Source organism: Hirundo rustica, chromosome 4 (genome assembly GCF_015227805.2).
Source record: "Hirundo rustica isolate bHirRus1 chromosome 4, bHirRus1.pri.v3, whole genome shotgun sequence".
NCBI classification, from domain to species: Eukaryota; Metazoa; Chordata; class Aves; order Passeriformes; family Hirundinidae; genus Hirundo; species Hirundo rustica.
In genome coordinates, this window is record NC_053453.1 from 71,272,825 (window position 1) to 71,289,178 (window position 16,354).

At 41.3% G+C, this 16,354-nt stretch overlaps 1 protein-coding gene across 7 annotated transcripts in view; it reads right to left on the bottom strand.

The window, feature by feature from the left end:
• PDE3A (phosphodiesterase 3A) overlaps positions 1–16,354 on the bottom strand; it is a 216,572-nt gene that overhangs the window by 697 nt on the left and 199,521 nt on the right. For all 7 annotated transcript variants that reach the window (XM_040062166.2, XM_040062171.1, XM_040062169.2 and 4 more), the window contains 6 exons: positions 13,255–13,366; positions 11,900–12,013; positions 9,936–10,135; positions 8,354–8,557; positions 6,701–6,856; positions 3,089–3,329 (listed from right to left, as the gene is read on the bottom strand). In XM_040062166.2, coding sequence (XP_039918100.1) covers positions 3,089–3,329; positions 6,701–6,856; positions 8,354–8,557; positions 9,936–10,135; positions 11,900–12,013; positions 13,255–13,366 — 1,027 coding nt within the window. The remainder of the gene's footprint in view (positions 1–3,088; positions 3,330–6,700; positions 6,857–8,353; positions 8,558–9,935; positions 10,136–11,899; positions 12,014–13,254; positions 13,367–16,354) is intronic.

Sequence of the window (16,354 nt, forward strand, 5' to 3'; positions counted from 1 at the left end):
GTTTCCTGCACAGTTTGAGCCCCAGCTTCATCCCATCCCAAGGCTGCACGTTGTGCCTGACTCTGCTGCTCACAGAGAATCTTTGAATGATTATGCATAAAACATGTTGCTGAGCTCTTTTTTGCTCATTTTCTATCAAGTACTTAAAGGCTCTAATCAAAACACAATAAATTCTGTGCCCTCCTTGCCCCCAACAGATCCCTGCTGATTGCCCTAGGGGAAAAAAACACCCTGATTTTGTTTCCCTATGTTGCTTTTTTAAAGTTATCTATTGCTCCACCATGGCAGTGGAGGTGACCTTAAAGCTCAAACACAATGTTGCTTTGGCACCGGCCTGAGCACTAAAGAAGTGCTCGTATAGCCAAATACTGTCAGGGAGCTTGCTTCTCTTTGGTTTTGAAGCACCAGGCCCCTGCTCTCAAACCTATAAAGTGTTTTTGTCCCTGGTGGTTCTCATGGCTCCTAACACAGCTGACACAAGTGTTTTGCTGTCTGAAGGGTGGTATTTTTTATTTTTTTTTTTTGTCAATATAGTCTGTCCAACAGAGATTGTTAACTCCTTAGCAGTACAAAGTTTGAAAGATTTTCCTGGTCATTAGCAGTGACAATGGCAGGCACAGAACTGAAATAATAACCCCTCCAAAGACAACTGCCGATTTTTCTTTAAAGAGGGTGACGTAGAGGAATGTTTTGTACCAAATAAATTTGCGTGGATTAGTATTTGCAGGTTGTCTAAAGTATGTCTGTGTCAGGATCCAAAATGTTTAGCCCCTGAAGCTTTTGAACTGGAAACAAAGAGCTTTTCACTGAGCACAGACCAAATCCAATTCAATCCTTCATTAGAAAGCCCTTGGTTCCCTGTAGGAAACCTTCAGGTTTAGCACTAATAAGAAGACTCTACCCTGCCAATGCTACAGCAGGACATTCTCTCCAGGGTTTCCCAGGTGACCCCACATCTTGTTGCTCTCTGCAGACACTTGCTGTGGAGTTAAAATTTGTCTCAATCACTAAAGACTGAGTCATGTAATTACATAAGACCTTCAGGGAAAGTACATGCTCCTGTATAGTTAAAAAAAAATTACTTGAGGTTACTTTAAGGTTATAACCCATAAATTTATCTCAACTGCTTCAGTGAATTATCAGGACCTAGATGAAGTGTTTTCTGCCACAATTATATTTCCATCTACCTAAAAGGCATTTTCATCAAAAAATTTTTACCAACATCTACACCAGTCTTTACGTCTGTGCATGTGACATCTCAACCTTTTATTGTTTCACTGAGAAAGTTTAGAAAGTCCAAAATTGTGTTGATCACAGGTACACATTTCTAAGGAACTCTGAGACCCCTGTATCAACACAAAAGATGTCACAGAATCCTGAGTAAGGTCCCCAGAGAATTTAGGGGACCTGAAGAAAACAATTTTCCACACATTAGTTAAGATGGAGAAGAGGAGCATCCCCCATTTGGTACGAAGGAAGTAGAAAGAATTTGCTGAATGTTACGAAACTTCTGATACATTAATTTTTAAAGTTTTGAAAACCGTAGTCTAAGAACATCAGGCTGAATAGTAAGGTACTGTAACAGGGTAGAATGTAAAAAACAAAACCAGATCACTAAAATCAGTCTGTTTGCAATGTGAAAAGGGTTAATAACTATCAGTGCTTTTAACTGGAAACAGCACTGTTTGACTCCACCAATGGTGGTACAGAAGATGAGTGAATGGAGACATTAGATTAAAGGAAACCAAGGACTGCAGAGTAAGGTTAGACATTCCACTGATACATGAGAACATCCTTCACCTTTTTTTTTTTTAATACAGCAGTATCAGTTTCAGGCTTTGAGGTCTGTGTTAATTACCAGTTGCATACATTTCCTCCTAGTAGGCCCTTCCAAAAAGGCCAATCTGCCACAAACATGTGGCTCTGCCTATTACAGAGCTGATAGGAGCTAAATTAACCCATGTGTGTTACATTACTTGAGATTACTCTTCTCTATGAGATTTTTTTGTGCATGTGAACGTACTAAACTTAAAATATGTGCAAGCGTGAGTGTGTGTGTGTGTGTGTGCGTGTGTGAAAAACAGCAATTTCTTAAATACAAACTGTTTACCTCTGGAGCTTACGAGAGATGAAAGGTTAATTCTGCACATCAATGGACACAGATTTTAGTTCTACATCCATATGTGACTTTCTGAATTCACCAAATCTTTCTCAGCTTTCTCAACAGAAAATACGGATGATACCCAGGCAGGGCATGAAATTGTGGGAAAGAACAAAAAAATTGAGGCTGTTGAGGGAAAAGCTATGTATTGATATTTCATGAGTGCACTTAAGGCTGCTGTTTTCTAAAGCTTCTGGATACAGGGGAGAAAAAGAAAGACGACTCAAGAGGGAAAGAAAGAAACAGTAGCAGAAAATTCAGAGGGAGGAAGAACACGAAAGAAAGAAAAAGGTAATGCAGGATTAGACTAATAAAAGGAAGAGGTCTACAACTGCAGTATTTTCTCTTAAAAATCACTTCCCACAAGTGCCTGAAATTTCCTTTCAGGGTAAAAAACTTCCATCTCAGTACAGCAAATATCGTCAAAGTTGCCTTTTTAGAGGAGAGACAAGAGACTACGAGCTTTAGTTACTGATTAGCCAAGTGATGCAGCCCCCAGCACACAACACAGCAATGGCTCAGTGCCAATCCTCTTCCCACTCTTCTCCACGTTACCTTGAGGAGGTTTGCATTAAAATGATTCCATTGTTAAAAACTCTTTTACTGCATCAGCATTTCAGGCCCTCATTCTGTGTTAACTCATGGAAACAATGAGTGTTTTCCTCGAAACATCTTCTCCCAAACATCCTTTTTCCAACCAAAATTCTTGCAGTCTATTGACACCAGTGCTGGAAGAGTCTGGAAAGCCCTCATGCACAGACAGATGACCCACCACCAGAAACCCCAACTAAGGTGGAAGTAAGTGGTAGATATGAGGACCTCTGGAGGAGGCCTGTGTTGAACCTGGCCAGCTCACAGCCTCTCCTTAGTGTTTTGGTCACAACATGGAACTTGTTTTGTTGGGAAATGGAAGTGTCAACAACTTACTGGATTCGGCGTTTTCACAAGTTTCCATTTCTGCTGTTTCCTCCTCCTCTTGCTCATCGGTGTCTCCTGATTCATCACTATCTTCTATCCATTTTCCTGGCATCAGCCCCGCGGAGTCGTAGGAGTTACACAGTGGTCCCACGATGTGAGTGATGAAGGATTCCTGGAGGTGTGCCAGCTGAGGAGCAGAGCGGTCCATGAAAGGACTGATTGGCAGGCCCAGGCTGGCCTCTTCATCGCCCTGCAGATGAAAAGCAGCCGTGATTTCCCTGAGCTAGACGAAACGAATCCGTGCCACAAGGAAGGAGTAAAGCGTATCCGAGCAATTAAAGATGCCGAAAGAACAACATCTGAAGGCCCCTCTGGCACTTCCACCGTGACATTGGTGCGGTGCCATCGTGTCAAATGGTCAGAGTTACAGCTCTTCTCTTGTAGGAGCTGATAACAACCCACTGCTGGTGACATGAGTTTAACAAGGATGTTAATGACTCTGCAGAAGGATGCCTCCAGCCCTGAACTTGACACTGTGTGAAAACTTAAAAATTGTTATTTCGTTTCTTTCTTCACATTATTTCAAAGAAAAATCCCTTCTGACTGTGTGATTGTTAGTTCACAAGAACCTTGTTTACAGGGAATAAGACAACTTCTACAAGACAGGGCTATCTCACCAGACTAGTTTTATTATTTATTTCATCCTTATTAGAAGTAACCTGGAGATGTCCTCTTGGCTTTGGGTCATTAATATTTGTCTCCTGCGACTATAACAATGATCCCTGTGAAAGCAAAGTATGGCATTTATTTGTTCAAAACCAGTAAATCTTTCCCATGAAGCCTTTTGTTAGCTATTTTGGGGGAGAGAGGGAGGCCTAAGACGAGTTTTTTCTCTCTGTTTCCCATGATGTAAAATAAAGTAAAACTTCATTGCAGAACCAAATCTGATATCCTCAATTCCCTATCACAGCAAAGCTTCTGGTGATATCAGTGCACTTTCAGCTGAGCAGAAAGCCAAGCTGCCATCACCCCCTGCCCCAAAATATCTACCTTCCCTAATCAAGCCTGATATGTAACTGAATGCTGTAATACAGAGTTCTATATTTAAGGATATAGATTAGAATTTGAAGATACATTTTCAGTCTCCATTATGTGTAAAAGTATAAACTTTGCTTATATTTATCTCCTTGTAATGCAAATCTTTTAAAAGTAATGGTCTTCATAGCTGACCAACACCCTGTCTTGCATCTGTATTTGGTTAAGGCCAAAAAAAGAGAGCTAAATTTTGGAGTATGTACAGCAAATATCTCATTTCCTTGTGTTTTTCTTGGTTAATTTTATAGCAAGCAACCCTGAAATGTTTTGCTCAATGATTTAAAACAAAACATTTGTGTTGACAAAACACTGAAACATGCCATCCATTCTTGAAATAGCAAGCAAATTAAGAAGAGATGACAGCTTGCTCTTTACAGAAACATATCTGAGATTTCCTAGTTGTGAACTGGGAGAAATGCTGATGGTTGAAATGTTTACAAATTCTTTTTTATGGCTCTGTTAAAACATGACTTATTATGTAAAACATCTTGCAGTGTGGGTTTTTTTAAATTCTAATATGTCTATCCTGTCTTCAAATTATGTTGGACATGTAAAGAGAAGGAAAGATCCTGCAACAATGTGACAGAGGATTTTGAATATTTTTATACAGCAGGTTTTTAATAAGGAGTTTTTTATTTATATGGGAGTGAAATTCTCCAAAGGAACTGGTGTTTATTGTAACAAAGGTATTTCATGACTTTCACAGCATAGATTGAATTCACATATGTGTACTTTTTGATAATACTTCCAGGGAAATTCAAACTTCCCGTAAAATTCTCCTTTTTTAGAAACGAGAACATGAAGACTTTTCCAGTCTCAGAAAAAATCTAATGCTCAAAAGCATGGTGAACATGACTTGATACACCTCTCGTGGCATATTACATTAAAGAAAAACAGATTTTATTAGAGAGAAAAGAAATTGAGAATCTATCTTCTCCTCTTTAATGCCAAAAGCAAGCCCTAGAAGGTAAATGTTCTCTGTTTTGAATCCCATTTCTGAAAGATGGAAAATAACACAGATTCACACTGTGGAACACAGTATCTTCCCACATCTGTAGCCTCACAAGCTTGATTCACTGTCCAATGCTTTGATGACATTAATATATTGGAGCACTTCCCTCTGATATAACTTCCATTGGAAAAAAGGAAAGTCGTATTATAGATTTGATTAACTGCTTCTGTCTGCATGCACTGGTCACCCACATCAGCTATGATCACCACCAGAACTGCAAAGTGCAGTTTGCTGGGACAGTTGTAATGAAGAAGAAAAGCACTCTCTTTGTTTAAGAAAAAAAAAGAAAACAAAAATGGAACCAGCTATATTCATACTATATGTAAGGTTTCATTGTACTTCCTTTTTCTTGGGAGATTTGAAAGAAATGAAGAAGTTTCAGGTCAATGCATGAATTATGTCCCTTTCCCTGTCTGTTCACATACCCCAGAAGTCAGTAGCAAATGCTGGCTGGATTTTCTTTTTCCAAACTGTAAGTGCAGAAAATTTAAGGGAAATTGAAAAAGCTTTAAAAGAGATTAATCTGTGACTCCAAATTACTGCACAGCCCCCCTGAGAAGTCTGTGGGTTGCCCTGTTCAGTGATTTAGCCTGTTTGCTTCATCTGGAAAAGGCAGGACGTGCAGTTTAATCTGACCAGAAAATTCAAAATGTTCCCACTCAGGAAACTGAGGAATAGTGTGGGAACAGCCCTGACCCTTGCACTCAGCAGGGCTAAATAGGTTATAATGAGAAAAGGTTCAATTAAGGGCTCCCTTACACCTAGAAAGAGAGGAGCAGTGCCTGGCTGTATTCCCAGATCTTTGTAAATCTGTGTGTGGCTTCTCCTCCTTCCTTGTGCCACCAGCACGGCCTTGCATAATTAGTGCAATTGTACTGACGAACCTCTGAGAGCTGAAAGTGTTTTAAAAATGAAGTATGGGTCAGGATCAACGTGTAGGGAGCAGATGTGGCTGGCCTGTGATGAACTGGAAGCCAGTGTTACAGTCCTGCTCAGCACATGAAGGTTCTGGTTGTGTGAACAGAGATGTGGCCTGCAGAGAAGCTAAAACAATCCCACTGCTCTGTTCAGGTCACCTGAACAAGGATGCTGTGTCCACTTTTGGAGGCTATACGTCAATAAAAGTGTGAGACTGCAGAGGAGAGCCGTAAGAACCAGCTGCTGCCTTGAAAGAACACAAGGAAGGATGAAAACACCATTTGCACTGAAGAGAGAAATGATATCCATGATGATTGACAACAGAATAAAAAAAAAAAAAAGAGGAAAGGAATACTTGTTCACCATGCCAGTGCTTGTCCACTGTGCCAGACTTGAACAGTTCAGCCTGTAGAAACACCATCATCAGAGGTCTCTGAGGACCCATCAGAAACTTCAGTGACAAATGGACTTCAACTGGTCCAGCAAAAAAATGGATTAATGTAACTCTAGCCAACCTCTTCGCCCCTATTCTCTGTGATTTTTCACCCATTATCATGCTCCAGAACACCAGGCAAGCAGCTTTGGAATGCACTTACCTGCTCATAAAACTCATTGACGATGCCTTCTGTCCACTGCAGATGCAAGTCTTTGCATTTTGCAGGCCCATTGATGTCAGCCAGTTTGATGCACATCTGACAAACCAGCAAGCGGTCGTTCTCATTGGTCCAGTCAATTCCAACATCATCGTTCACCTAGGAGACAGGACAAAGGAAAAATGACGGTAATCCTGGGCACAATTATGTACTCACAGAGGAAGTTCTGACCTGGGATATTGTACAATATATTTAGCTATTTAACAAAGTCACTAGGATAAGCAGGTGAGCTAACCCCAGGCTGGAATTAAAAATATGGAAAGGGAAAAATAAGTGAAAACCAAGGAACATTGAGGTGAACAATGAGAAGTCAATATTTAGCACATTATGTACCTGTTTGAATGCACTTACTGGGAAAACAAACAAATGCAATCTTTCCATGACATTTTTCAGGAAGTTGGTACCTACTGGTGTATAAATATAAATTACTATAAAATACCATGATGGTTTGATTGCAGCGTGAAGATGTGTGTAATGAGCTTATTTCCCTGTTTGATCTAAGTATGGATGAAATTATTTCCTCCCTTTTTCCTTTTCTCTATTTTTCCCATACCTCTCACAAGAAAAAGTGATCCATACTGTCAGCTGCTCTAAAATAAAAGCAGAAAGGTTAAGGTTGGAAGGGACATGAGTAGCAGGGGTGCAGAAGGAGCACAGACTTTTATGGATCTACAGATCAGTTCTCTGCCTACCTCGGAACACACTTAGGGCCTCTCTCTACAGCTTCTTAAAGCCTGACAGAGAGAAACGTTACAGGGAAATGGAAAACAAAACCAGTCACACATCTGGAGGCTTCAAAACGTCAGCATACAGATCCATCCTATGTAATGCCACAGGAAAACATTTTAACCATGTCACCAAAACAGCTAGGAGGTCCTAGGTACACAACACACTGTTCTTGGGGGTTTCTCACAAGGAACAAGAAGGCAGTATCCAGAGTTAACATGCTAACAGCTTTGATGGGTGATGGAGTTTATCAAAGTATCTTAATAGGAGGTGATTTCCAATGAGTTAGGTTGAAACTGTAAACAGTTTTTAAGAATGGTTTCTCAGGGTTGTGATTTTATGGCTCACTAAATGGATGGAGCATGCAGGAAAGATCTTTAGTGACCCTTCTCTGGAAAGAGAAAGGAAAGGAAGACCACGCTTTCACTGCATTTGAAATTACAATGTCAAAATGGTTCAGATTTCTGCGCTTTGATAATACAACAGTATGACTAAATCAGTAAAAATTCACTTACAGTAGCCATTATGGAAACTTGGTAATAACACCTTTGATGTATTTCCCCCTGAGTGCTTTGCTAATAGGTCTGAAGTGCCAGTGAACAAGAAAGCAATGTTGAAAAGTAGCATGTAAAAACAGTTTGTAATATTTTTAGCCTAAAACCACTTTCTGAAAAAAAAAGCAAATATGTATATGAAGAGAAGCTGTATCACTAACTTTAAATGAGTAAAACCCAACAGAAAGGCCCGATTATTATTCAACATTTTACAGCAGCCAAAAGGACATTCACGGGAAGTAGAAACTCTTTTGTGGATGCTACCAAGGCCCACAATCTTTTCTGACCATCCCCCAGAGACCCAAACTAATCTCACCTTGGCGTTGAATTTGGCAACGAAATCAAAATGTTTCTTCAGGTCAGTCGCCAGAATGGCCTCAATGACGAGGAAGCGGAAATGCTTGAACTCCACGTGGTCCAGGTTGACCAGGAAGTTGTAGTCTGGCCTGGACATGAAGAGGTTCCAGGCAGCAGCAGCGTGGTGGTTCTCCAGCACGGAGCGGTCGTTGTACAGCACCGCCTGCGGGAGCAACGCGGGCAGCTGAGGAGCGTCTTAGCAAAACCACAGCAAGGGATTATCCCGCTTCAGGCCACAGGTTAACGGCTGGTATGGAACTGGTGTGTGTGTGCTTCCCTCACTCTCAGAATTAACCTCACTTGGTGGATTATTGCCTTTGGTAATTGCACCAGGTGTCCGTGCAGGGCTGATTCCCAACACAGAAACGAGAGAAACTCCAGTCTGCAGCCCGAAAACACGTACTCAGCCTGATGGAGATCTCAATGCTAAAATCCAAAATTGGTGAAAACGTCACCAAAATAAGATGTGCAGCTCTCATAGTGAGGGTAATTCCACTCACGAAACAAAAAGAAAATTATTTTTTCCTATTAATTTATTTTCAAACTAGAGTCAATACACAAAGGCTAATCATCTAACTTCCTTTTCTGATTTTTACAAGCAGAGAGCTATAGCACTTGTTTCTTACAATTAGATTTAAAGACAGTACATATCTTCTTCCCAGTCTATTTACCCGGCCAGAGTACCAAAGCTCTTGATCACAGAAATGCATTCCAAGGATGAGAAGCATTTCTCTCAATTCATAGACACAAAATGATACCAGAGCCAGTTCAGGCGACTTGCTCTTGGTGACAGACGAAGCTTGGTTGTAAGCTGGGGAGTAAAGCTAGAATTTCTGCATCCCTACCCAACCTGCCACCATTAAGATATCATTAATTTTTTTCCTCTTCCATAGATGTATTTTTCAGCAGTGTGCTGAAGCCAGGCAGGTCAGCTTTGTAAAGTAAGGAAAGATGATCTCATAATTAAGCCAATAAAGAGTGACTCAGAATTGCTGAACTCAACTCTCAGGATTGGCAGCAACTTCTGTGTAACCTTAGACAAGCCCCAATGCTACATTTGTAAAACTGAGATTATTTTCCACTCCCTGCCTCCAAATACTTTCATAAAAAGACTGCAGCTGCTCATATTCTATAGAAACAACAGAAAATGTGTTATGATCATGCACAATTAACTTGCAAAACACAGTCAACTACACAACCGGGATACTTCATTTTCTTTAATCTTTCTGCGCATTACTTGGTAGAATAATTCTTCCATTGTTCCACAGTTACAGATTCCCTATCAGTCAGCAGCAGAGCTTTACCTTCTTCACTGACACAGCTTATCAGTACCTTTCTTAACAGCTCTGCTAACTGAGGGTGTGTAAGAAGACTCTTACCAGCAATCCCCAAGTGAAGTGATTATTTCTGTCACTTTGACAAGCTGTTTCAAAATATTTGGCAGACTTGTGCTTCATGGAAGCCACAGGCACCACTAGCAAGGGAAAGCTGTCATCAAGACCTTCCAAACTGTACAGCAACACTGCCTGAGATTTATTTACCTGAGGAGCACTCGTTGCTACCAAGAAGGCATTGGTCCTTCCTGGGTGATCATAATCATGCATGGCTGCAGCTACATAAAGAGCCATCAGCTCCAGGGCAGGGATGTTGCCAGCCAGGCACCCGTAGCTGTCATCTGTAGGCGTGTACGTCTTCGAAAACACATAGCCCATATGGCCGTGAGTGATTCCACTGTCAGAATCTGGGCAGAAATGAAGAAATGAAAACAATAAAAAACCCACTGCCACTTTTTCAGTGACCCACTGCAACAGAAGCAATTAAGAAGGAGCAAATTTACTCTAAGAATAAATGCTGCCTGACTGTGATTGCAATCACACGAGACGAGAGACTTTCGCAGAACAGAGACTTCTCCGATCCAGCTCAAGCTGAGTCAGGGCGGAGAGAGAGCTTCCTTGTTTATTTCTTACTTTTTATACATTTGTGGGTCTGGCTGAACATTGGCTTCTGGGGTTTTTTACCCTTCAGCCAAGTAGCTAGACCAACTGTCAGTTACAATTGTTTTCAGGTTAGAAATATGCAAACAAAGGACAGAGAATGAAAAACAAAGGATTTGTTTATGTTACGTCTGTGAGAAAAAGGTAGAAACTGCTCCTAATATTGTGCAGTGGATAAAAGGTCTGACTCCATTTTATGAAAATTTAAAAGGCTTTAAAAAACTCAGAAAAACCAGGGTGACAGCCTGACCTCAATGCTTTCTGTGCCTATGATCCGGTACAATAAGGCAAACAATTGGAAAGGAACAAATTCTGATCCCACCTGGGGATCCTTCCAGCCATCCAGCAAAACTCATTCTCAAGCTATGTAAATTACAAGCAGTAATACATGGATTCACAGGCGTGCCAGAGCTTTGTGGGCAAACTTGACCTTCCCATTCCTTTCTCTAATTTCTTTCATCATGTAGACAAGTCTATGAGACACTGATAGCCCTTAATGCAATGGATTAGAATTTATTAATTAAATTACAGTGCCTGTTTTCCAATACAAATGTCTAGACTTCGGATCTTTGCTGCTAATCCCCTAATCATCCTCTTTTTGAAGCTTCTTGAGCATACCTGTCAGAGACAGATACCGAGATGCTTTCCTAACTTAATCTGAACGACCCTGAATGGATCTTGCATGAAGCTGAACAATGTAATTCGAGTAACAATCATCAAAAAGCCCCAGAACTCAACCACTTTCATTTCACCTCACCTACAAAGCCACTGAAATCCCTTGCTAATAATTTTTTCCAGGAACAAAACCATTTAACACCATATACACACAAAAAACAAACAAAAAAAGGGGTAGAAATGGAACAAATTTCTGCTTTTCCAGCAACTCTCTGAGAACTCCCACAAAACACAGACAGGTCCTCTAGCTGCCACTGCTGAACATGGAGAAATACAAAAATGCAAGAAGAGCTTCCTGTAGTGGGCAATCATAACAGAGAAGAAGAGTGGTCTTGTAAAGCAACTGCCAGAGGGTAACGAGTTTTTTTTCTATTTGGAGACAGTGAGGAAAAGCAAAGAACACTTCATGACAGCCAAGCAAGAGGCAAGTGCACGGCACTATCCGCACGCCACAGAAACTGCAGAACAGCAAAACAATGAAGGGTTTAAGGACTGAAGTCTACGCTGCCTCTGATACAGCACTGTAAAGCACTAATAATACAGTTTTGCTAGGAAAAAACCTCTTGCAAAAATCAAATGGTAACGAAGATCTGTCATTAAAGGTGACCACAAAGGCTTGCATTCACACATCATTAAATGTTAGGTATTTGGAGGAACAATTCCATTCCCTTCAAAGTTACACAAACACACCTGAACACCTTCAACATCCATTGTGCTGCTGAACTACAGCATCGTGTTACAGACTGCAAAATAACTCTGCATGCAACCCTCATTTGCTGGCTTTCTTACAGCAAATTTCATGAGAGAAACTTTAGGAATGCAGCATTTAAAAATACCTGAATCACTTGCTGACCCGTGGTCATTGATCACAGTTGGGAGTCCTGGGATGGGCTGGGTTGTAAGGTACCACACGGCGTGTAGGACATCAGTGGCATGGATTCGGTTGTGATCTGTGATAGGAAGAAAACCACCCAGCTATAAAAACATCAGGATGTTTCTGACAGAGGGATATCAGCACCATCTAGTGGGTACCGTGTGGCAGTCAATCCAGCAGAGACAAAACCAACATTATCACGAGCGTCACAGCTGCTTTTACCTTTTTCACAGAAATGAAAAAGAGGAAGATAAATTAATTTTGTATTAGAAAGAGATTCCTCTTTAGTAAAACAAAAAGCATTTAAGAAAAAAACGAGGAAATTGAGTGCTAAGTTCACAAAAATCCCAGAGATTCTATGAATAATTGAATGTCTTAAACAGAGAGGAAAGGCTTCAGCAGAACAGACTGTGGGAATTCCATCTCTAACCTCCTCAGGCTGCAATCTGCTGCTTTAGGTCCCTGATCCAGTTCAAACACAAGGGAAGAATCCAAGTTGAGTCTCACACTTCCCAGAACAGACTCCAAACCACCTGGCTGAAGGCATTTTGAGGTAGCTTTCCTTAAATCCTTCCCACTGTAGCTGCTCCAATTGGTATTTAATATTTTGACAGAGAGACTACATGACTTCTCATAATGACATCTCCCACATTTTTCTGCAAGTGTAGAGAAAACAGCGTGTTCTGTGTTCCTCAGTGCTGGGTTTATCTGCCAGCTAAAGGGGGTAATGACTCCTCCAGGGAAAACAAGAATCTTTTGCAGCTGAAGCACTTTCATAACTTTGGTTTTAATTAGTAAACACTTTGGGGATGACTGAAAACAGGTTTTTCAGTGAATCAATGCTTCTCACCGAAAAATATCAGCTAAGCTGCAGTAACAGAACAGGGTTCACTCACGTATTTGGCATTTTTTTTTTCTGCTTACAAAGCTCATCTCCTTTGGTAGCATAGCAGTGCTACTGTGTAAAAGTCCCAAGTTGCCTTTAGGGGGTTAAGTGTTTCAAGAACCTCCACCTGGAGCACTGGGGTACACTTGCATTTTCAGAAAACAACCTCTACTTATAAAAGCTTTATATGATTTCTGGCTTGTGCAGATTTTGCCATGAATTATGAAACAATGTAAAAGATGAAATACAAAGAAAAAAACCGACAGGCTGTGGTTCAACACCAGCCTCTGCCTAGCCATCCATTTGGTCATGATGTACTAGAAGAAAAAAATAGCTTTATAATGCAAGAAGAAAGGCTTCAATACAGAAGTGTATGGAAAATTCCCAGAACTTTAAGGGAGCATCATTATCTGCCAGGAATTTTTACTTACAAGGTATCTCTCGGTATCCACACTCCAAGGCATGAAAGTAGTTCATAAATTCCCTCACTGGTATTTTAAAGGTTTCAAACAGCCCCATGTCTTCAAAAAGCCTGTATGATACCTGAAAGAAAAAACAACAAAAAACCCATGCTGCTAAGTAAATGAGAAAACCCCTAAAAATCAGATATAAAACTCCTTAGGTCAAATTACCCCACGAAAATCTGCTTTCCTGGTAGTATTTTCTCAAATCCTTGAGTCAAGTCAATTCCCAGAAAAGGAGGAACAAGCAAAGAACTGACAGAAGGGGGAACCATGCAGATCCTATGCATTGTGTCCTTGCTTTCTCTCCAGTTTTGGAAGTGAAACAATAAAAATGACTTCAACAGGGTATCAGAGGCAGCAAATAGCTTAGGAGGCAGAGCTGCTCTGAGCATTCCTGAATCAAAGATGACGTTAAACATCCAGGAGAGGATGTATTGGGAAGCAGAATGTGATGGATGAGTGTTCAGGAAAGATGGATGCTCAGAAATGCAGACAGCAGCTGACACAAAATGGGCACTCCTGAAGACAAGTTTGAACTTGACGCACAAAGCAATGGGACACAGTAAAATCACTGCCTGATCTTTTCACTTCTTTCACAGACTGGACCCTAAAGCCTTGCAGAATCTTTATTTATTTACTGCTGTTAGCTAAATTCTGTCCTTTTGATGCCATCTGCCTGGTAATGGTCTGCCTAGGGCTAAGCAACTCGAAGAACATTTGGACTGGTAAGTTTTACATCTGAATATAAATCAAACATCTATCCACACCTGTTTGGGTCTGCATATTTTGTATCTAAATTGGCGGCAGTGAGCTGCACCCGAAGTTTAGTGAACATCAACTCCAAATCTCCTGCCAGCTGTGGATTTTTACGGTAAGAGTAACAAAAAAAGGAAATGAATTTGCAGCATTAATGATCTTCCTCCTGCTTCCCCTCATGGTTATTCCCTACCAGGAAAATCCTGCCCCTGAACTAATTCTGGCAAAGCGTTACAAGAGGCAGTGATGGAGCAGAGGCAGGTTGAGTGTGATGTCTGACCCTCTAGTGACCAATATCTGATGGGGGGGTTCTGCCGGGGGCCCCAGCTCTCACTTCTGTCCCTGCCATAACTGAACTACTGAATGCTCTGGAAGACAAGGGCTTAAATTAAAAGGTAGGGCCTGTAAAAGGCAAAAAACTCTCTGAAAACCCCATGGGATCCCCCTGTATTCAGGAAGAGTGAAAAGAGTGACATTATGCATAATTTGGATTAGAATCTGTGTGGAACCCTGTTTATCTCTTGAGAATCATGGCTTAACTGTATCAGCTGCCATCCAATATTTCACCTAGTGAGTCTTACATTCTAGTCTTAGGTCAGTGAAACATAAGCCACTTACTTCCAGCAAAACAACACTGTATTAAAAAAAAAAAAAGAGGAATCATAATGAAATAATACTCGGCAGGACCAGATCTTACTTGTTTACACTAGCAGTACTGGACAGGTATCTCAAATAAAGCATGTCATAAAAGCATGTTTTTCCTCCCTTTGGATTTTTGGGGGCTGGGAAATTCCATATTTGAAAAGAAGCAAAGTTGACTGTGACATGTAGGAATGACAGCTTTTCTCTCTGACTTGGGAGTAAAATGGCATTATTCTATCCTTGGTGGTCATTAGAAAGCATGAACAGCCATGAAAGTAATTTGGCCATTTTAATAAGTCACCCTTTTCCTTCCTTCTTCTTTCTCTCTCTCCCAGCAAAAGGTGTAAAAGCAGGCCAGAAGGAGGAAAAAAAGGGCACTGATGTCTTCCCCAAAGTCAACTGACCAAACTCTTTAATATTAAAAAAAAACAAAACAAAACAAAAAACAACTGTGCAGCATTTTTTTTATTCCTTGCTCTTGATTAAACATTTTAATGTGCTTCTGTCCTCCAAAACACTTTCTTCTCAACCCACATGCCACTTCAGGAGCTCCCTGGGAGTTGGAATCCCGTGGGCTGAGCACTTGAGCTGAGGTGTGGCCTCTGCTGCAGGGACAAGCCAGGGACACTCCAAGGGCAGCCAGGGGCTTGGCAGAGGGTGCTGCACCACACTGCCTCTCTTTTCTGCCTGTTTCTCATCATGGCTAATGCTTGAATGAATCATTTATAACGCAGAGACCTCTGGCACTGCCTGACGAAGGACAAGCGTTTCCGCACGATTCCCAATGGAAGCTGTGTTTGCGCTTGGGCACTGTCATTCACACGCGGTTCCTCTCCTGGGCTGGCAGGCACACAGGAACACACGAGTTTGGAGGACACATGCAAAGTTTAGAGTAGCAGCTCCCTTCTCAGTGCTCCTCTCACAGCCCTTTCTGTGCCTCAGGCATTTGATTCCTTCAGATACGTGCTCCTTTGATATTGCTGGCACACGGTCCCTGGCTCTGACAAACTCCTCACAAGGCTGGTGTGATGATGCCAGGCATGTCCCATCTCCCACGTGTGGTGATGAGAGGGCCAAGCAATGCTCCTGTCATCATGCAGGGAGCAGCTCAGAGGCCCTGCAGTGATGCCACCCTGCCTCTGACACTGTTCCTGTACTGCCAGCACCGGAGCACCTCCACTTCTCTCTGTGCCCAGCCCTAAAAGCTAAACCACAGGTTTTAGTCTTATAGGAGCTGTAAGAAAAGTGTTAAGTGTGACTGAAGATATTGTAGAATTTTATGTTATGAAGCAACAGCTCAGTTCTGAGAGCTTGGGTCTCTGTTTCTGAAGTGAGACTGAATGCATGTTCCTCTCTAAACCCTATCATGCATATTTGTCACTGCCACATTCACTGCGCTTGCCACTGCAGTTTGCACAGATGCTTTCGTGGTTCCTGGCTGGTTTGGGGTCTTTTTATATGTCTAAATCAATTTAACATTCCACAAAGAAGGAACAGACATCTCAAGCAGCTTCAAAGATGCTAAGCCAGCATTTGCTTTCTAAACAGAATGCTTCCCTAGAGGCATGTGTCAACTTTGCTTTGTTCCATCTCATAAATTTAACCTAGCATGGCAAACATAGTTAATTCAGCTTTTTAATTTACTTTTCTTTTTTTTTTTTTTTTGAAT